Below are 22,831 nucleotides of genomic sequence, written 5' to 3'. Positions count from 1 at the left end.
TCTATTCTATGCTATGCTATGCTATGCTATGCCATGCCATGCCATGCCATGCCATGCCATTCTCTATTCTATTCCATTCCATTCTCTATTCTATGCTATTCCATTCCATTCTCTATTTTATTGTTCTGTTCTGTTCCGTTCCATTTTCTATTCTGTTCTATTCTATTCTATTCTATTCTATTCTATTCTATTCTATTCTATTCTATTCTAGCAAGTAGCACTGCCATTCAGAACAGGAGCAGAACTGACTCACTTATCCGTAGTAAAAGGTAATAACAACTTTAAATAACGATCTGGCACCACAAATAGTGACTTTTGAGTACTAGCTGATACCATGCACTCAATCATAATTGTTTTGACTTACTACATTTTGTATTTACCTAACCACTGTGATCTGTAAACTGGATTTTGACTTAACTTACTGTGCGAACTGGGCTGTTCTTTAATAAACCATGATAAAACAAACCAGCACAGTGTGATTTGTGTGCTTGTTTGGGCAGCCAATCTGCCTGCAGATAATTTCCTTTGGAAGCAGGCCATCCGCTCTCAACAGCAGCTATTTTAATCCACAGTCCATTCTCAAACTTTCTAGGTGCATCCACCAGGTTAAAAAAAAATGATGATCTGGCTTTGCTTTGCCGAAGACCAAATTGACATGATAAATAAAGGCTGCTAAACACCAGGAAACTTGATTTATAGTTCTTTGTAGGGATGAAGCTAGCTGAGTGACCTTGGGCCAGTCACTCCCTCTCAGCCCTAGGAAAGAGGCAATGGTGAGCCCTTTCTGAAAATGCAGGGACCCGTCAGCCTAATTGTCAGGAGTCAAAACTAACTCAAAGGGGTATATTATCAAAGAATGTCAATCTTGCCATCATAACTTTCCTAACTTAAATGTAACCAAGTGCCCAAACCCTTCTCACAGCCAATGGCAGGCTGAAAATGTACTTTTCTGTTAAGCGTCTTAAGAAGTACATCAATGGAGAAAGCCAGTGGTGTGCAATCCAGAATCCTATCTTTTCAACAACAAAAAAAAGCCCTTATCTTAACACACACAAAATCTCCCATGAATAGGTCACAGGTTTCCTTTCTAAAAGATATAATTCTTGGAATTAATAAAATATAATGCTGTACTAAATAAAGTTATTTGTGTAGAATCTCACAAACGGGTTGTGTTTGAAGAAGCGGTCATTGCAATCGCAAAAATCCACATACACTTGATATAAAAAGCTCGGGAGAGCTAGGCCCTTTGTAAAATGAACTGTGAACTTGAATGATCTTGAACAATTATAATTTAGTTAATGGGCGAGGTAATCCAGAGCATCCTGTTCTGCCAGCCTCTTCTAACATTGTAGTTGCATCTGTTTATTTTTTTTAGATTATTTTTTTTTTAAGACTTGGGGGAAACTCAAAATTAAAGATACCTCTCACCAAGGCAATTCCGATATCGCAGATTCCCTGCAAATAAAGCAGGTCAACGCACTAAGAAGAAGCAAAGTTCCTCTCTGGAAGCTCTAGCATCTTAGAATGAGTTAGGAACATCATCCTGGTAATAATAGACTAATATTCCTCCTTACTGCACCCTTCATCATTCACAGTTTTCACATCTGTAGAGACAAGATGGGGCTTGTAGCAACTACGAGTTGATTCTATTCGGAAAAAAAATAAATACTGCCGCTCAATCCTTCAGTGTTTTTCTCCACAATAGGCCTGTTCTGAGGACAGTTGATGGAAGAACTGTGTGGTGACAAGGGAGGGGTGGAAAAGAGAGAGAAATCTGCAAATAGCAACCCAGGTGGCTTGGAGGAAAGACAAAAGTCGCCCCCAGTCGGGCCTGCTGACTCACAAATCCGCATTCAGAAAGAAGTATTCATGAAGAAAATTAATTTAAGAAGTATGTGGCCCTGATTCTTTTCTAAGTCCTTTAAAAAAAAAAAAAGATCAGAGACTTCAGCTTCTTCTCTTTTTTTATTCTGGCAATCTCTTAAACAATTCACAGAGTAATTGGAAAAGGAGCATTAAGCTTTAGATACAGAGGGAGATAAAAGATTTCCCCCCCCCCCGCAAGAGTTTTTCTCCCCAAGTCTTGTGAATGGCAAAGACGCACCTGCCTTGGCAGCAAAGCCGTCGAGGATGTGGAAAAAGAGAAGGGGAAGAGAAAAAGCTGAGCACCCACCCCCCCTAGCTACAAAGCTCTGCAAAGCCCCTGAGCTGAGGGCTGAGTTCATGCGGCACGGTCACAACGCGGCAAAAGGCTCGTTCAACGCCCAAATATTGCAGGTCAATTTGGAACAGAGCAACGCTTTAAGGAAGGGATGGGGCTTCAGAAGTTGGAAGACTTTTGTTGGTGAGATTAATAAACCATTGGATCCGGTACAAAAAAATGTGGTGTGTTTTCCTTAGTACAAACTCCATACAAGGGAAGTGAATTCCAAAAACGAACACAAACTACCTATCCACACCAGTGTTTCTCAACTATTTATCCGTCCATTCATCCATTGATCTATCTGCATCATGTTTCCCAACTATTCATCCATCCATTTATTTACATTAGTATTTCCAAACTATTCATCCATCTATCCATTTATCTACACCAATCTTTCTCAACTATTCATCCATCCATCCATTTATCCATCTATCCATCCATTTATCTATCTACACCAGTGTTTCCCAACTATTCATCCATCTATCCTTCTATCAATTTATCTACACCAATGTTTCTCAACTATTCATCCATACACCCACCCATCCATCCATCCAACCATTCATCCATTTATCTACACCAGTGTTTCCCAATTATTCATCCATCTATCCATTTATCCATCCATCCATCCACCATTCATCTACACTAGTGTTTCTCAACTATTCATCCATCCATCCATTTATCCATCCATCCATCCATCTATCCACCCATATATCTATCTAAATCAGTGTTTCTCAACCCTCCAGCCATCACTCCATCCACCTACGCCAGTGTTTCTGGCTGGCTAGAAGGGACTGGGGCTTTGTTCTCTGTTTAGATATAAGCCCCTTCTAGCACTGATGATGTTACCTAGTTAGGTCATGAAACGCCTGCAAGAAAACAACCAAGCTCAGAGAGCATCAAGGAATTCACACTTTACCCTGAGCTACAAATGTTCTCTTCTATTGGTATTCAGCTTATCTCTTTGCAATCCAGTTCTCAAGATATTTCAAGGCAGAGGAAGAAATAGTTTTATCTGGTCCTTACTCTCATGCTAAGATATAGCCAAGAAATCAGTACAAAAGAAGGGAATAAAGCTAAGCGAGTATGAAATTGCAAGATTATATAGCAATGGATTAAACGCTAAATTCTTAGTGGTGGAAAAACATACAAAATGCCAGAAGACCCCTTAAATAAAAAGAAGAAACTGCTTTAAGCAAAGTACTGGGGCAAAACTCCTTGATGCATTGATACAGATGGAGGAAGGTGAAGGCGTCACATCTGTGCATAACTTTATAATCCTGGAAATCAACCACCCAGATATGTTATTGTGAACTAAAGCAGAAGACTGTAAGACAGTTGGAATTACAGACTCGTCTGGTTCAACAAAAGGGCTACTGGTAAAATGAAGGAAAGAATATGTTGCGTTTTGCAAGCGTCCAGTTTCAGCCACAGTCTTTTGACAAAAGTTGACTTTCACACCCAATTAACCCAAATAATGTCAGTTTTCTGGTTTCAGAGAAGCTGATCCGGACAACCCCTTTATCTGCAGACTCATTTTAGAGCTGACCAAAATCACAGGATTAATGTTGGGGGGGAGAAGAGAAGAAATGGCAGCATTATTTTGACTTTACAGAAGTCAGAATAAACTGACAAATAAACAACATATAGAAAAGGGAAACCCAGTAAGAATTGGAAGAACTGGGAATTGGCCAAGCAAATTCATCCAGAAAGCTCACCCTGCTTAACTTCTCAATCTATGTATCAGTTGCTAAAAGAAGAGTGTTTCTAGAAGGGAAGGGGAAGGGGAAGGGGAAGGGGAAGGGGAAGGGGAAGGGGAAGGGGAAGGGGAAGGAAGGAAGGAAGGAAGGAAGGAAGGAAGGAAGGAAGGAAGGAAGGAAGGAAGGAAGGAAGGAAGAAGAGGGGAGGGGAGGGGAGGGGAAGGGAAGGGCAAGGACAAGGTGATCTCCCAGCTAGCTGCACAAAGCCATCTGCCAATCAGGCTGTGAATATTCATTCTTCAAAACAATCATTTTAATGCAGGAAGATGGTTCCCCAAACTGCAAATGTGCCAAAGACTGCTGGAACACAAAGCATCCAACTCGAGCAGAGGAGAGGCTTTAAGTGGGGTGGAGAAGGAAATAAACCGCAACAAGCTAAACAAATTTTAGAATAATTTCACGAACAATTTCCCTTTGGGGGAGGATAAGGGAACTCAAAGACTACCTTGGAAGTCACTTTCAACTCCCAGCCCCCTTATTAGACCAAAAATTAGCCTCCAATCATCCATGAAAAAGGCAAGCCATTATCCGTTAGGAGAGCTGTCAAACTGACGAGGGAACAAAACATATCCAGGACATTTAGTACATAATCAAAGTAAACTTTTGCAGATCTAATGCATCTGTTCCTTTATCATCTGCGGCTCCAATGGGCCCACCTTGTCACCTAGGCGGAGATGGGGGAGAAAAGAAAAGAAAAAAAAAACCGCCAAAGAGATTGCCGTGTTATCTTTCCGCTCCGACTCAGGTACGAGCCGTTTAGTATTCCGTAATGGAGTTAGGAATAATTTACAGGGAGATAATTCTGCTGGGCCTGAAAGGGTCCGGCCTCCCATTGTGCAGGGATATAGAAGGAGCTGGCAAGGAAATGGGCCGTGATAATATTGCTCTTTAAGTAGAATCACAAAAATGGAAATTCAATAGGCAGGCATCGCAAAATGCAAAGCTCCCTGTTATCCGAACCTTTGATGTTTTCATAGCCGTTCACCGCACAAAAAGATTACATTAGCTCTTCAAGCTTATTTGGAAGACAACAAAAGTTTAAAGGGTGTGCAGGGCTGGAGTAGGTTTTTTTTAAGAGAGAGAGAGAGAGAAAGAGAAAGACAGAGAGAGAAAGAGAGAGAGAGAGAGAGAGAGGGAGGAAGACAGAGAAAGAAAGAGAAAGACGGGGGGAGAGAGAGAGAGAGAAAGAGAGAGAGGGAGAGAAAGAGAAAGACAGAGAGAAAAAGAGAGAGAGAGATAGGGAGAGAGAAAGACAAGAGAAAGAGAGAGACGGGGAGAGAGAAAGAGAGAGAGGGAGAGACAGAGAAAGAGAGAGAGAAAAAGAGAGAGAGAGAGAGACAGAGACAGGGAGAGAGAAAGAGAAAGACAGAGAGACAGAGACGGGGAGAGAGAGAGAGAGAAGGCATCTTGGCTAGAAAAATGAACTACTAAAGGATATTTTACGCTTAGCGATGAGACATAACCCTGGATTTAAAAGCCACAATCATCGGTATGGGGGACAGATCTTCCAAAACATATCGGAGATGAATTAGATACACCTGGATTCTTAGTTTGAAGATTTGGGGAGAACCTTGCAAAGTGCTCCTCAAATCCTACCTGAGGGATTTAAGCTCTTCTTGGTTTCCCTCCAAAAAAGTGACTGGGCTCACAGAAAAAGCTAAGCAAAATACATGTGAACATTTTGCCATCAGAATTTGGCCTCTTCTTTGGACCGACCTGTCTTTTCAATCTCTCCTTGGACCTGCAGATTCTTAAAAAAAAAAAAAATGTCTTCACTTTGGACACATTCGGGAGGAACTCCTCGTCTCTCCTTTGACACCCAAGCCCTCCTTCCCCATCCTTAAACTTAGAACATTGAATATCAGAGCTGGAAGGGACCTTGGAGGTCTTCTAGTCCAACCCCCTGCCCATGGCAGGACATCCTACATCGTTCCAGACAAATGGGGGTCCAGTCTCTTCTTGAAAGCCTCCAGGGATGGAACACCCAGAACTTGGGGACACCAGAATTTCTGGAGGACTTCTTTTGAATGCCTCTTCCATTTCCACCCCGAGTTGCTCCACACCACTACGGTTTGAAGAATGAAAAGCAAAAAAAGCCCCCACTGGCCGCAAAATGAGTTGTATGATCTGTTTTAAACTCCAGTCGTTGTTTTTCGTTGAAAAGATGAGAGACTTTCATCGCAGTCAATTTAATGAAACGTAGTCCCATGTCTCCCCCCCCCCTGAAAAAAAACAAACAAATTGCTAAAATTCAGGAGGGGGCGTAGGCCAGAGGATACAAAGAGCTGTTGAACCCAAATTGATAGGGCTTTGCTTTAAAGCCAGCTATTATTGATTCTAAACGGAATAAATCCGTCAATACTAATAGAGTTCAATTTAAATTACTTACAGCAAATGCCAACTCTTCGGCTTGGTCCTTTCAAGCCTGTTTTGCAAGGAACAAAAGCAAATTAGCTTGGCTAGAAAAGTGGTAGTTCAAGGATTGTGGCTGAAAATTTTGCTTTCATGCAGCATATTATGGAGCCCGAGTTCCATTTTCGCCCAAGCAAAGCCTTCCAATGCATTTCATTCCTAAATTGCACTGTGCATAAAAAGTTAATATGCTGAGGAGGGAGAGGCTAAAAATGGTTTCAGGACAAAGATTTGTTGACCAACCGTGTCGCGCGAATAATATATAAATAAGGACTAAATCAAAGAGAGAGAGAGAGAGAGAGAGAGAGAGAGAGAGAGAGAGAGAGAGAGAGAGAGAGAGAGAGAGAGAGATGCACTGATGTTCTAAGTACTCGTGCTAACTAAAGCTTTGTAGCTTATTAAAGTCACTGATTCAATTGGCTGTGACTTAGGGGCATTGCAGAATTCCAGAAATGCTTCGCTTCGTCTGGAATCATGGAATTGTAGAGTTGGAAGGAGTCGCAAGGATTATCCACACGGTTTCTCAACCGTGACCATTTTAGGATGGGTGGACTTCAACTCCCAGGATTCACCCACCAGTTATGACAAGTGTGGAATTCTGGGAGCTGACGTCACACATCTGAAGCGTGCCAAGGTTGAGAAACCTCATCTAGTCCAATCTTTTACAGCATGCAGAAAATCCAATTAAAACATCTGAGGGGTGGTTTTCCAGGATCTCCTTATAAGCTACCCCAAAACGGCAGACCCGTGGTTTCCATAGAAACTTGGCCCTTTTAGGACTGGTGGACTTCAGCTCCCAGAATTCCTCAGCCAGGCATACGTGGAGTGGATTCTACACTGTGGGCTTCCTAAACCATGGCCTGATCAAAACAAAAACAAAAAAAATGAAGATTGGATTTCTGGTGCTTTCACAAGAGACAGCCACCGAGATTTCTTGGTGGCAACGTAGAAGGGTATTATCATTGCCTTCTTCCAGTTTCCACTTCCCAGGTCAACCCACCCCGCTGAGACAATTATACAACTTCATTAGCCTCCGTCTCCTCAAAGGAGTTAGAAATTATTCCTTGCAAGAGGAAAGTAGCCACCGCAGGAAATCCGTATGGATTAAAGAGGCTCAACCTGAGAATGCTCCATTTCCCCAGGACCCGGTTTTCCCACAGCAGAAACAAATATTAAGCCGGCATAGATTAGTTCCACTTCACTCGGTCCTTTGGATGAAGTTTCATCATAAAGTTTCGCGCCGTTATAAAATAGTTAGTCTTTAAAATGTCACAAGATCTTTCCTCCCCCCACCCAAAAAAAATTCCTCTCCAGTGACCCATTCAGACGTAACAAACTCCCATCAGAGGTTGGAACCCAATTTTGACTGTACCTCCATTCCAGCCACCCATGTTACCTAAGCAATGACATCCAGATGACCACTAGATCTAAGTTACTTTAACTACAGGAGACAGACCTCAACTTACAACGGTTTGTTTAGTGACCGTTCAAAGTGTGAACCAGTTTTCCCACAATCGTTGCCGTATCCCGATAGTTGCATGATCAAAATTCAGAGACTTGCCGACTCACATTCAGGACAGTTGCAGTGTCCCGGGTTCACGTGATCCCATTTTGCGACTGACAAAGTCAACGGGGAAAATCGGGGCAACTGACTCATATTAATACCACTCATATTAATACCACTTTACAAGGCCTTGGTAAGGCCACACCTGGAATACTGCATCCAGTTTTGGTCACCACGATGTAAAAAAGATGTTGAGACTCTAGAAAGAGTGCAGAGAAGAGCATCAACGATGATTAGGGGACTGGAGGCTAAAACATATAAGGAACAGTGGCTGGAATTGGGTATGTCTAGTTTAATGAAGAAAAGGACGAAGCGGGACATGATAGCAGTCTTCCAGTATCTCAGGGGCTGCCCCAAAGAAGAGGCAGTCAGGCTGTTCTCCAAAGCGCCTGAAGGCAGGAGAAGAAGCAATGGATGGAAACTAATCAAGGACAGAAGCAACCTAGAACTAAGGAGAAATTTCCTGACAGTTAGAACAATTAACCAGTGGAACAACCTGCCTCCAGAAGCGGTGAATGCTCCAGCACTGGAAGTTTTTAAGAAGAGACTGGACAGCCATTTGTCCAAAATGGCAGGGAGTTGGACTAGATGACCTCCAAGCTCCCTTACAACTTTATTATTATTATTGCTGTTGTTATTATTATTATATTTGTGACCGTTGCAGGGTCCTGGAGTCAAATGGAGAAGCCAGGTTCACTTAACAACTGCGTTACTAGCTTAACAACTGCAGTAATTAAGTTGGCAAGGGTGGCGAGAAAGGTCATAAAATGGGGCGAAATTCATTTAACAGCAACAGAAATATGAGACTTGGTTTCTGGCCATTAAGTCGAGGATTACCTGTATCCTCTTCTCATCGTGTTTATGAACTCTATGGAGGCCATTAAATGTGATGAATACTGTACTTTTTATTCCAAGGAACCATGCTGATGTATATCAGAATGGCTTTCGTTTATTAGGACTACGTCTAAGTTAAATGAACCACCTCGATGGATTTGTCAGTTCCCATCTCCTAGAAAACCTCCCATTTAAGGGAAAGCAAACATAAACCTTAAATCTTTTTGCCTTTCACCTCTTGGGGTGAAGCTGAACTCATGTCAAGCCAAAAAAAAGGAGAGAGGGAAGAGAGAGGAAACCAACAGCATTAATATCCAACTACTTGGAAGAATTTCTCAAATCGTCCTCCAAATGGCTTCAATCATATCCGCCACATCTATGTTGCTCCTAGCAACAGCGAAGTTGTACATTATTTTGAATTGTTAAAGAGATTTATCTTTGGGGATCAGCAGCCATCTTGACAAGCACTAATGGGAGGAAAGAGGGGACAAAAGGGGGAAGAGAGGGGAAACCATAAAGATGTTTTCACAGGTTCCAAAGATTCTGTTTCTCTGGGGGGAAAAAGGAGACTGATGTCCTAAAAATTAATTCTTGGGAAAACGATTAAGCAGTTGTCTTAAGAGTTGTGGTGAAAGCCATTTAGGGGTGATTTTTAAACTGTTCCCTATAAGATTATTCTAGAGAGAAGAGCTAAAATTAAAAAAAAAAACTTCTCTTGGATCTGTTTTCATAGACCAGTGGTTCTCAACCCGTGGGTCGGGACCCCATTTGGGGTCGAACGACCATTTCACGGGGGTCGCCAAACAACGCAGTCCGCCATTTTTTCCCCCTTTTCCTTAGCTGTGCTACTCCCTTTTATTCTATTGGCTTTTGAAAGCCAATAGAATAGACTCTCTTGAATAGAGTCTAATTCTATTGGCTTTCAAAAGCCAATGGGAATTGTCCAGGCTGTCTCTGCCCTGCTGAGCCCGCCAAAAGTCCCATTCTGCAAACGGTGCTGCACCAGTTGAGTAGTCCTTGACTTATGACCGGTTGAGTAGTCCTTGACTTACGACCGGTTGGGGGTCGCAGCATTAAAAAGGTTGAGAACCACCGTCATAGACGTAGTCCTTGAGTTACAACCACAACGGAGCGCGAAATTTATGCTGCTACGTGAAAACATTTGCTAAGTGAGTTTTGCTCCATTTTATGATTTTTCTTGCCACAGTTGCTAAATGAATCTGACTTTGCTTGTCAGAGTTGCAAAAGGGAATCCCTTGACCCCGGGACACAGCAACGTCATAAATGTGAACCAGTTTCCAAGTCTTTGAAATTTTGACCACGTGACCATGGGGGTGCAGCCACGGCCATGTAATAAGTCACATTTTTCAGTGCCGTTGTAACTTTGAACAGTCGCGAAATGAACTGTTGTTAAGTCAAGGACTAGCTTGTTCCTTCATTTGTAGACTTGAAGTAAATTTGCTATCCAACACTGGCAGCATGATTCTTCAAACAAATGCAAAGTGACTTGACGCCTGGGTAGGCAAACACAATGTTTTCACTGCACTGTGATTACAGATGAGTCATTAAGTAAAATGATTAATAAAAAATCAATGTCACTAAGCTCTATCAGGGACAATCCACTTCTTCCGATATAACAGATGCACGGTTTATAGGCTAATGCATTTATACTAACTCTTAGACAGTTTCTGGCTGTCTTAAGTGTCACTGCCTGACGGAAATTTGTGTGCAATTAAGCTCAGGTGATGACCTGCTCATATATATATTTGGCACTTTGTATATCCGATGGCTTGTTCAACAAATATAGAAATGAAATTGAGCTTTATATGAATGGCATTAATGGTAATCTGCAAGCAGATGGGAGATCTCTCTGAATTTTAATACAGGCCCTTAGAACGTGTTCAGCTCGGTAATTACTTGTTTTATCAGTCTGCAAATACTTTTTATCAGTCAATAGATACATTTATTTTAAGGCAGGAGGACTGACTATTCTGCCTACTGGTCTAAACATCCCTATCTCTTGTTTTGGCAGATCTACCCTGGTGACACCCAAGCGTGAAAATTGAAGAACATGTAATAAACCACTGCTTTCCTGATTCTGGGCTTTGCTTTCAATTCATCAGACAGAGATGTATTTAGCAAAAACTGAGCAAGGGTGCAAACGCCTATAAAGATTAAGGATATAAGATGAAACATGAGTTTCTCCCAACTTAAGGGAACAAGTCTTGGTGACCTGATTCCAAAGCTATCAAAAGGTCAGTTGGCACATAATGGGAAAAATCTCTCTCTACCTAGAACAGGGGTGTTGAACTCGCAACGTCACGTGACATGTCGCGACGTATCACGACTTTTTTGCCCAGCAATGGGGTGGGCACGGTTTCACTATGATGCACCCGGCCCGCGGGCTGGCAGTTTGACACCCCTGACCTAGAACTTGAAGACCCACAGGGAGGGATTATCCTGTATTGGAAGAGCCAATTTTATCTAAGGCAATTTCTAATTCTGCACAAAACAATTTACCTGCTTAATTGGTAAAAAAAAAATCGTTAGGGATTCCATAAAACAATCAGCTATTTTTTCCATGCATCTTAAGAGCACCACCCACGCAGAATAAAGTGATCGCATAATCAAGGAAAGGCAAGATATAGATTGAACACATAACAAAATAACAGAATTGGAAGGGACCTTGGAGGTCATCTAGTCCAACCCACTGCACAAGCAGGAGATCCTATACCATTCTGAAGAAATGGCTGTCCAATCTTTTCTTAAAAACCTCCAGCGATGGAGCACCCACAACTTCTGAAGTTGTTCCACTGGTTAATTGTTCTCATTGTCAGGAAATTCCTCCTTAGTTCTAGGTTGCTTCTCTCCTTGATTAGCTTCCATCCATTGCTTCTTAACTGCCTTCTGGTGCTTTGGAATATAGGTGGACTCCTAGGCTGACACATAAATAATGCTTTATGTTTAGGGTGTAAAAATATTGCTGGTTGAAAGAAGTTCGTCTGCTACTTTGGGGTGTTTCAAAAGGCAGAAAAGTATGAAAACATTGCTCCCTCTTGTGGGAGCGATCAACAGCTTCAAGCAAAGTAATCGGAGAGTGATTTACCACTATCGTAATTCTACCCAGCAACTCTTGATTGGCTGGCCCTTTTATACTATCCAAGCAAGACACTGTTTTCTCTACTAAAAAGGGTTGCTTAGTACACAATGCCAAGGAAATAAGTGGCAAAAAGAGCCATTTGTCTTTCAAGAACGTAGCGACAGGCAAGACGCGCTTCTTCGTAATCAGCTTTGGTACAGGTGGTCAAGGTGATATGACCTGCCATCTCTTTTAAGTCTGGGATCAGAAAGACAAGATGTTGCCACAGGTCAGAGCGAGCCCTCGGGTTGAGAAGAGGTCATCTTCTTCCAAGGATATTTCATTCCAGTTCAGACAGTGTCCAAGTGAACATTATTCCCTGTAGTTTACTCATTGATTCAAACCCTCACTTCCAAATCATCAATAAAATGGCTTCAGCCAGGTAAAAACCCCTCCCCTTAAAGAAATTTCCCAGGCTTGTTCTTATACACAGGATGGCTTTTCTGAATGTGAACCTGGGACTACTTTCCCTAAGGCAGAGGTAGGCAACCGTGGCTCTTTTATGACTCGTGGACTTCAACTCCCAGAATTCATGAGCCAGCATGGCTCAGCTTGGAAACCTCTTCCTTTCCCCTCAGCATGGCTGGCTCAGGAATTCTGGGAGTTGAAGTCCACGAGCCATAAAAGAGCCAAGGTTGCCTACCCCTGCCCTAGGGGTAAAGTTCCAAAATCCTACCTTTTGCAGCTGCAAACACATCTGCCTTCAGTAGAATGTGCCCATCACGGCCGTGTTTTCCTGCACCACAGCCTCCGTTTTAGACTTCAAAGTCTGCAAGGTTCTACCTTACATCAGGGATGTATATCGGGGTTGCCCTGGACTTACAACTGTTCATTTAGTGACTGTTCAAAGTTGCAATGGCACTGAAAAAAGAGAGGACCGTTTTTCACACTTAGGACTTTTGCGTGCTTGTGGGATCAAATTTCAGATGCTTGGCAACTGCTTCACACTTACGACCGTTGCTGACTCCCAAGGTCGCGTGATCCCCTTTCGCAGCCTTTTGGCGGGCAAAATCAATGGGGATGCCAGATTCACAACAACCGGGTTACTAACTGATCAACTGCAGTGATTCACTTAACAACTGGGATAAGAAAAGTCATAAAATGGGGCAAAACTCACTTAACAAAAGTCTCACTTAGCAACAATAGCCGTTAAGTCGAGGACCAACTGTACATCCCTCTTTTTGACAGCCTCTGGAATTCCTTTAGGATAAAACAATTAAAAGCAATTTGATGTCTTACCCTTCTGATGTGGAACCACACACCAGCTATTGAAGAAAACCTAGAATAGATTTAACTTAAAGAGAAGGGGGGAGGGAGACCCAAAAACATGTTCTAGATCTCCCAAATATTAGGTAAAATTCCCAATTACAGCTTTCCAGATACGACACGGCACATGTTACGTTTGCATCAGCATATCTTGTCTTTAATGCCAACCCAGACTATTATTTTTATGTGACCATTTTTAAATACAATTCAGAGCTAAGGGGGGAGGGAGCAAATCACGATGCCCAATATTTATACTTAGCAGTTAAATTTTTGCAACATCAAGGACAAAACAGGAATGGATTCTACAAACACTACAGTAAGTAGATACAGAATGTACAATGAAAAATTGTATATACAAGTCTGTTTCAATATACATTGTGGCAGAAAATTAGGAAACAGTTCAGGTAGGTAGGTAGGTAGGTAGGTAGGTAGGTAGGTAGGTAGGTAGGTAGGTAGGTAGGTAGGTAGGTAGATAGATAGATAGATAGATAGATAGATAGATAGATAGATAGATAGATAGATAGATAGATAGATAGATAGATAGATATAGATCTCCATTTCAAGCATCCTCGCCAAAGTTAAAAATTTGTCTCTTTGCTTTGGTTATGAAGCTCACATTTGTTTTCACCCATTATTACACACTATTATCTCTCAACCAGATTATAAAAAGCACATATGAGGCCGCATGCACTGCACTCTGCCTTTACACATGCCCACACTTAAGTAAGAGGCTCGTGAGCTCAACCTGATGTAATAATGACTTTTGAATTGATTAGTCAAGTTGCCATATTACCTAAAATTTCCCACAAAGACCTCAAGAAAGTACACAAACATTTGACCCCAGAGGGAAGAAGGGTAACCACCTCAATCTCATTCCCTACAGCAGTTGAATCCTAAACCAATGTACCAAATGAACGGAGAATGCCAGGATAAACCATGATCTGATGGACCCACCAACAAAGTGTTATTAACCTTCAAAAGGATGGATGAGTTAACTATTGCTAAAGTGAACCAGAGGGATAAGGTGGGAATAAGTCAAGAAGAGATAGATGACAAACCTATTAGGGTTTTCTTTTAGAATTAAGACATTTGGCTAATGTTCTATAACAGTGTTTCTCAACCTTGACAATTTTAAGGCATGTGGACTTCAACTCCCAGAATTGTGGAATTCTGGGAGTTGAAGTCCACATGCCTTAAAATTGTCAAGGTTGAGAAAAACTGTTCTATAAGATTCTCTACAACTATGATACAGGAGCCTTGAAAAGGACTTTTTACAGTCGCATATATACAATTTGATGTAGATAATTTCTCTCTAGAAACTCTTTTATTTCAACGCCACGTAGAAAAATAAAACAAACAAAATGGAAAGGAGTAAAGTCTTTACTCTAGATCAAGAAAATATCTCAGTGGTTAGAACTACCAAAGCATTCTAGGCAATCTTTTTTTTTTTTTTTTTACACACAAGCTTTTCTCCTTTGTTTAAAGTCAAATACTTGGCTTACTGGAACATCTGTAGTGGGTGAGGAAGCAGAACACACAGACAGACACAAAATGTAAACAGGTTTTCATAGTTACATTCAAGCTAACAGAATAGCAATTTTAAAAAAAAAAATCAGGTTTTCAATGCTCCTCCTAAGCTTTGTAAGAGAAGCAGATTACTTGTTCTCTCAATTCCTTGTTATTTTATTAAATATTTATGCAGCTTGTAAACAGCTTACAATAAATAGAACACAGGCAACGGGCTACAAAATAGTTCCTTTCTATATTCCAACATTGCTTTTAAATTTGTAAAAAAAAAAGAAGTCGTTAAAAAAACCCCAAAACATGTGGTTTTACACCACAGCTTAAGTCAAAAGCGTTTTGAATTTTTAAAACTATCTTAGCCGTTGTTAACCAGGAACCAACACATGAGACACTGTAAACAATCATTATTTTAACACACATACACACAGGTGAAAAATTAGCTGGGGGGGCAGGATTAAAGCAATTGGAAACTTTTGGGCAATTACAGAAATTAAGGACTAGAATATGAAGAGGGATCATACTTCTTCAAAGTTTGTTACAACACCGAGTATTGGGCTACCACATTTTAATCTGCCTTAGTACTCACAGAGTATGATTTGGCTACAGTACTTTAGAATAATTTTCCTGTTCTTGAGCAAAATTGATGATCATAATAAATGTAACTATGTGCCAAAACTATAATCCAGGATTAAAAATTGAAACAAAGAAGAATTTGGCTTGTAGAAATAATCTAGCGAGCTTTCAAACATCTATAAATATTCGACATCTACCAAGTACTGTGTACACTACATTAATATGGATCAGATAGAATGTTGAAATACAGTTTAAATACTTCCCCTGTGTAAACTACAAGGGGGGGGGGACTGAAAAACTTCACATTCTGCTCTAGTCATCAAAGATTACTGCTTCATGCAAACCTTTTTCTTAGATTATCTGAAAATGGTAGAAAGAGTAAACTACACGCAAGCTACCGTTTTGTTCTACTCAACATTCAGATTTTAAATCAGATGAGAGCACAAAATGGTTAGTATTAAAACAGAAAAAAGTGTTTCTGTCCAAAAGTAAGCAATGCACAGCTCAGCTCTGAAGCTTGTGCATCTAAAATCAAAGTATTAGGAACAGAGAAGGAAATCTCATCAGTCCTTCTGCACAAATAATGGAAGCTTAAATTACTTTGAGGCCACATCATAGACTATTGCAATACTCTTTCAAACACCTTGGCCTAAACAGCTGCTTCATCCCATGGCACTTCTTCAACATTAGCTATCGATATTAACTAAAGAGCAATGCAGCCCTCCAGCTGAATCTGTAACATCTGGTTTTTCAATATAAAAAAATTCTCTTTTTATGTACAAGAGCGAGTTCGCTTGGGGTTCTTCAAGAAAAAAGCAGGATGAGCTAATTATGCTTTGAAGAACTTTGGGGTGCTTTGATCGTCTTTATTCTTGCCGTTTTGCTCCCCGTCCTCTAAATTTCCATATTAAGCAACAGAAAAAAAGCAAATTAATTTTAAGGCACGACACTATGGGGATTTGGAACAGAAGAAGAAATACATGCATTGGGGAAAAAGAAATATGTATTTGTCAATAAGCATTTCTTATTTCTTCTCCACTGCTTGATACCAAACTCCAGGCCACCATAAAACGCCTGCCTTACCAAGATCTACAAGTAAAGCATTATTACGACTAATCCAAAATATACTCTCTTGCTTTGTGGAAAACAGAGAGAAAAACACAGATTTAAAACCACCAACTGGATCACCAGAACAGCCCTGTCGTACGGTTCTGAAACCCCACGTTAAGTGAAATTACAGCGGCAATTTCAAGAAACCTAAGGAATAAAGTTTAGCCTACAACTGCAGTGGCAAAGAAGAAAAAGTCCTGACAAAGCATATTATTGTTTTCACAGACTATATTCCTTTCTTTTAACCGTTAAGACTTACGTAGCAGGAAGACAGAAGAAAAATACTTTCAAATTTAAATCCAAGGGTTTTCTTTCCATAATTTGAATGGAATGAAAGACAGAAATGCAGTTTTCTTTTGTTTTGTTTTTAACCAGTGGGTTGCTCTGAAAACAAAATACTCCATCCTTTTTAAAGAACATCTTCCTGATTTCCTACAATTTTGCAAAAAAGAAAAGAAAAACCAAATAACCAAAACTAGACAATCACAGGTAAGTGACATAAGGAGGAGGAGGGGAAAGAGGACAGCTAGTCCTGATTCAATCCACGTTTTGGTACAAGTGTATGTAAACAATAGCGTGAAGCTTAAGGCTTAGAAAGAACACTGATCACTACATTCCTATCTCACATCAAAACATCCACGTCTCCCTCGTGGTCCTCCTCGGTCACTTTTAGCGCCAAGACCTCTTCGTTCAGGAACAAGCCGCTCAGCCTTTCCTTCCGCGCCTGGCGCTGCTCTTTCAGCTGCCTCTTCCGCAAAGCCTTTTGCTGAAGTTTCCGCTGCTTGGAGCGTTTCTGTCACAACAGGAGGGGGGGAAAAAAGCCAAACTCAATTTTTCCACTTTAAGGCAGATAATCTTTATTGTCATTTTTTTTTTTTTTTTGCAAACACACTGGCACATGTTACAAAAATGAAATTCTGATGCACCAATCTCTCTCTCTCTGTCTGTCTATCTATCTATCTATCTACACACACACACATATACAGGTAGTCCTTGACTCACAACCACAATTGAGCCCAATTTCAGTTGTTAAGTGAGATATTTGTTAAGTGAGTTTTGACCTTACGACCTTCCTTGGCACAGCTGATAAGGAAATTAGTGCAGTTGATAATTTAGTAACTGAGCCGAGGTGGCGCAGCAGTTAGAGTGCAGTACTGCAGGCCACTTTAGCTGACTGTGTTCAGCAGGTCAGCGGTTCAAATCTCACCGGCTCAAGGTTGACTCAGCCTTCCATCCTTCCGGGGTAGGTAAAATGAGGACCCAGATTGTTGGGGGCAATGTAAATATATATATATATATACATTGCTTATTGGTGTACACCGCTTAGAGAGTGCTTGCACTTAAAGCGGTATACAAGTCTCATAAATAAATAAATAAATAAACCAGGCTGTCAAGTGAGTCGCCCTTCCCCACTGTCTCCTTTTTCACTACCGTTGTAACTTTGAACAGTCATTAATGAAGTGTTGTAAGTCGGGAACTACCTGTATACACACACACACACACACCCATACACACACACACACACACACCCATGCATATGTTTTACTTTTGAATCCCGGATACGTTCTGCAGCACTCGTCGATAAGTTATTCTCACTGTGAGCCCGACTGAGGTTGGCGCTGGAATTCGAACCCGAGTTCCCAATGCTTGAACTGCTGCTGCTGGCCGAGCTGACCATGCTTGCGCTGCTGCTGCTGCCGCTCACGCCGCTCACACCGCTGGCGCTGCCCCCGCTGTAGCTGCTCCGCTTCCAGGTCTCCCTGGCTGACCGCTGCCGAGGGCCGTGCTCCCTGATGTAATTTCGGACCTAGAGGTAGGGGAAGAAAGGGCCAGGGGGTTAGGAACTGGGACCCCCCCCCCAAAAAAAGACAGCGCAGCAATGAATTTTATGCAGAGCTTTCTTCTGAGGCAGGGGTCTTCAACCTGGGCAACCTCACTGCTTCTGGACTTCAACTCTCCGGATTCAGTCGTGACTGGCTGAGGAATTCTGGGATTTGAAGTCCACAAGTTGTGAAGTAGCCAAGCTTGGAGATCATAATAATAATAATAATAATAATAATAATAATAATAATAATAATAATAATAATAATAAGTGCCGCCTACGCAAAGAAGCTGAAGAAACAGTGGACCACCTGGTAAGCTGTTGCAAGAAGATTGCACAGACTGACTACAAGCAGCGGCATGACAAAGTAGCAACAATGGTGCATTGGAAGATCTGCAAAAAATATCATTTGCCTGTAAGCAAAAACTGGTGGGATCATAAAAGAGAGAAAGTCATAGAAAATGATAAACTTAAACTGCTCTGGGACTTCAGAATTCAAACAGACAAGCACCTGCAACATAACACCCCAGACTTAACAATTGTCGATAAGAAAGACAAAAAAGTCTGGATAGTGGACGTGGCAGTGCCTGGAGATAGCAGAATAGAAGAGAAAGAACTGGAGCAGATAACAAAATACAAAGACCTACAAATAGAAATAGAAAGACTGTGGCAAAAGCAAGCAAGGGTAGTACCAATAGTCATAGGCTCCTTGGGTGCAATCCCAAAACAACTGGAGCACCACTTGAACACCATCGGCATTGACAAATTGGCTATTAGTCAATTGCAAAAGGCGGCCTTATTAGGAACTGCTTCCATCCTGCGACGGTATCTGTAATACCATCAAACACCCACATCTGCCTATCCCAGGTCCTGGGTAAGGACTCGATAGGTAGACAAAATGCCAAATCCAGTCTGAACATCTGGCTGACTGTGTGATGATCCATAATAAAGTTGGAAGGGACCTTGGAGGTCATCTAGTCCAACCCCCTGCTCAGGCAGGAAACCCTTTCACATACCTGTTTCAGCTTTTCATCCGTGAGACAGTTCAGTTCGATAATAAATTCATTGTCTGTGGGCGAAATCTGAGCCATCGGATCAATAATTTTAATAATGTCAAGCTGCTCTCGAAGACCCATTTCCATGCTGACTTTCCGACTCAGATATTCAATATATTCCACCTGGGAACAAAACCCACAAATATTAACATGACTGATGTTGCTGAAAGCAATCACTTACAGAAGCCAAAAGAGCGCTTGGCGACTAGTACGTGTTTACGATGGTTGCAGCATCTCAAGAGTCATGAGAATGCGATTCCCTGTTGGCTTCCGACAAGCAAAGTCAATGGGAGAAGACAGATTCTTTTAATGACTGCCTGATTTGGTTAACGACGGCAGTGATTTGTTGAACAGCTGCAGCAAGAAAGAATATATCGGGTGTGACTTTATAACTGCCTTGCTTCGCAACAAAAATTCTGGTTCCAAACTGTGCTCCTAAGTCATTCCTTCAGATTTGGGTCTAATTTACTAATTAGCTAGTCTAATTAACTCTCCTGATAGCATAACTTACCATAAGAAACACTCTTCTGTCTTTATGATTTGATCTGGCTCCTTGGTACACCCCACGCTCCCAGGCCCAAGTCCAGGACCGTATTTTGGAACAGACTCACCAGTCCTCCAAACTGCCAAGGATTTACCTGCTCATCGTTGGTCATCGCACTCCAGGGAAGTTCATCGAGATTCCGGTGTTTGTTCTTCTTTTTCGGAAGCAGGCAAGGGGAGCTTGGGATGCTGGGAATTATGTCAGACAGCACCTCACTCCCACTTGCAATGTCACTGCCAGGGAGCTGACAATAAAACAGAATCGGAGTACCGCACTTAACAATGCATACGCATTAGCATTCACACTTGCTACCTAAATTAAATCTACGCTCAAGCCTAAATATAGCAGCGTGAAAGACATTCTGCTGCAGAAGCAGTGTTTATTTTTTAATAACCACGTCTAAGACCGTGTTTCTCAAGCTCAGCAACTTTAAAACTTCAACTCCCAGGATTCCCCAGTCCGCACAGCTGGAAATTGAAGTCCACACATCTTAAAGTGGCTGAGGTTGAGAAACGTGATCCCACCATTTTTTCAAAGGACTTTCACAATTCTTTGTAAGGAGCGACAAGCACATATGAAGAACAGTTACAGGAATTGGGCATGTTAAGAGAAAAAGGTCTAGGAGAGACATGATGGCAATCTTCCAATATCTATGGGGCTGCCCCAAAGAAGAGGGTATCAAACTATTTTCCAAAGGACCAGAGGGCAAGACAAGAAACAATGGATGGGAAGGAAGAAACTATGGTCTAACATTTTGAGGGCTAATAACTCCTGCAGGTTCTAAATGCATGGACAGCAGTTTACCTCCTTCACCCAAACCACTGCAAACTCTTTTTTTTTTCTTTTTACCTGCCATTCAAATTCACTATCTGACCAGTCCCAGTATGTGCTAATGGAGGAAGAGACATCACTGCAGACACTCCCCTCAGGGAACAGGTCGAAAGAGGTCAACTCCTGGTCATCCAAGAGAGAGAAACAGTCATCCTGGTCGCCCACAGAAACTGAAGAGAAGAGCTCCTCGCTACATTCGGAGCTGGCTACGCTTGTGCCACAAGACGTTAAATTCCACCTGAAAAAGAGGAAAGCAGCATAAATGTTGGTTTTGCAGTTACAAAAATAACTGCCAAGGTAGCGATTCAGAGAATTCCCAAAGGTAAAAATCAGTAAAAAAAAAAAAAAACTACAATTTTTCTGCATTGGCTTTCACCGTCCTGTGAAAGGGCAAAAGGCTTTCCCTGACTATCTCTGATGCTAAGAAGCAACAATCAAGTTATACATACAAAACATGAAGGAGTCTGCAAATGGCCCCAAAGGCGAGAGAGAAGGGGTCTCTGCAATGCCCAGAGTTGTCTGGAGTTCTTTAGATTGATGGAAATCAATCAATCAGTATCACTTGAAATCCCACCATCCTTTCAAAGGAATTTCACAAGCCTTTTTAACGAGAGACAAGGACGGTTGTTGGAATTGGGTATCTCTACTTTAATGAAGAGAAGGACAAGGGGGGACACAATAGCAGTGTTCCAATATCTCAGGGGCTGTCCCAAAGAAGAGGGAGTCAAGCTATTCTCCAAAGCACCTGAAGGCAGGACGAGAAGCAACGGATGGAAATTGATCAAGGAGAGAAGCAACTTAGAACTAAGGAGAAACTTCCTGACAGTGAGAACAATTCACCAGTGGAACCACCTGCCTCCAGAAATGGTGAATGCTCCAACACTGGAAGTTTTTAAGAAGAGACCGGACAGCCATTTGTCTGAAATGGTGTAGGGCAGTGGTTCTCAACCTGTGGGTCGGGACCCCATTTGGGGTCGAACGACCATTTCACGCGGGTCACCAAACAACGCAGTCCACCATTTTCCCCCCCTTTTCCTTAGCTGTGCTCCTCCCTTTTATTCTATTGGCTTTTGAAAGCCAATAGAATAGACTCTCTTGAATAGAGTCTACTTCTATTGGCTTTCAAAAGCCAATAGGAATTGTCCAGGCTGTCTCTGCCCTGCTGAGCCCGCCAAAAATCCCATTCTGCAAACGGTGCTGCAGCAGTTGAGTAGTCCTCGACTTACGACCGGTTGGGGGGGGTCGCGGCATTAAAAAGGTTGAGAACCACTGGGATAGGGTTTCCTGCCTCAGCAGGGGGTTGGACTAGATGACTTCCAAGATCCCTTCCAGCTCTGATTAACTGATTGATTGATTGAAATAGTATAGGGCAGGGGTCTTCAAACTTGGCCCTTTTAGGACTTGTGGACTTTAACTCCCAGAATTCCTCAGCCAGGGGTTGGACTAGAAGACCTCCAAGGTCCCTTCCAACTCGGTGATTCCGCCACCTGCCCAACCTTTTTCCCTCAAGAACACCCTGCTAAGACAACCACGCTCAGCCCACCCTCTCCCTGTCCCTCCCCATGATGGAGGAAAGATGCCCTCCTTTTGAGGGGCTCCTTCCTACCTTCAAAGCTTTTAACCTCACCTTAGAATCGCTCCGCCGTGGAGCCACCCCGACCCTCCTCCACCTCCTCCCACCCCTTCTCCGAGCTCGGCCCCCCTCGCGCCCGCCCTTCTCCTGCATGGGGGGGGCCCACCAGGCCCCCCCGAGGCTGCCTAAGAAGCCACCCGGCTCGCCTCCTCCCAACAGCCCCGCGAGGTAGGCCAACCGGAGAGCCTATTCCCCCCGCCCCGGGCCTCGCCTGTGGGCGTGCAGGCGGCGCAGCGGGTCGGTGCGGTGGCAGGAGGAGAGGTGGCAGCCGAAGTCGCTGACGTCCAGGCAGGCCGGGCCCTCGTCGCCCAGGCCGGGCGGGTGGCGGGGCGGCGGCAGCGGCGAGAGGATGGCGCCGGGCTCGTCGGGCGCCAGGAACTTCTGCGGCTCCTCGCCGGCCATAGCGAGCCGAGGGAAGGCCGAGCCGGGCCTGACCGCCCTCAGCCGGCCGCCATCAGGCGAGGCGCCGCGGCGGCGGCGGCGGCCGAGAAAGAGGCGCCTGCGGGGACGCGGCGGCCAAGGCGGGATCCGCCACAGGCCGGCTACCGGAAGTGGCCTTGGCTG

General features: G+C 42.8%; 1 protein-coding gene across 1 annotated transcript; it reads right to left on the bottom strand.

Moving 5' to 3' along the window:
• Positions 1-13,310: 13,310 nt before the first annotated feature.
• Positions 13,311-22,831, bottom strand: FAM199X (family with sequence similarity 199, X-linked). Its single transcript, XM_039362352.1, has 7 exons — positions 22,479-22,831; positions 20,653-20,872; positions 19,898-20,047; positions 19,221-19,382; positions 17,929-18,189; positions 14,415-17,175; positions 13,311-14,296 (listed from the first exon to the last, which is right to left on the bottom strand). Exons 1-6 carry the CDS (start codon positions 22,667-22,669, stop codon positions 17,005-17,007), a joined length of 1,155 nt encoding a protein of 384 aa, XP_039218286.1. The 5' UTR covers positions 22,670-22,831; the 3' UTR covers positions 13,311-14,296; positions 14,415-17,004.

The sequence above is a fragment of the Crotalus tigris genome, unplaced genomic scaffold (assembly GCF_016545835.1).
Source record: "Crotalus tigris isolate CLP2741 ecotype Arizona unplaced genomic scaffold, ASM1654583v1 scf7180000019427.664434, whole genome shotgun sequence".
Classification (NCBI taxonomy): domain Eukaryota; kingdom Metazoa; phylum Chordata; class Lepidosauria; order Squamata; family Viperidae; genus Crotalus; species Crotalus tigris.
This window is presented reverse-complemented; position numbering and strand designations above follow the sequence as displayed.

Excerpts from the sequence above, each read along its gene's own strand:
- FAM199X (XM_039362352.1), bottom strand. The coding sequence starts at position 22,669 with ATGGCCGGCGAGGAGCCGCAGAAGTTCCTGGCGCCCGACGAGCCCGGC. Across the intron at positions 20,048-20,652 it reads ATAGTGAATTTGAATGGCAG|CTCCCTGGCAGTGACATTGC; the intron begins GTAAAAAGAAAA and ends TTTTATTGTCAG. Across the intron at positions 18,190-19,220 it reads CGGATGAAAAGCTGAAACAG|GTCCGAAATTACATCAGGGA; the intron begins GTATGTGAAAGG and ends CCCTACCTCTAG.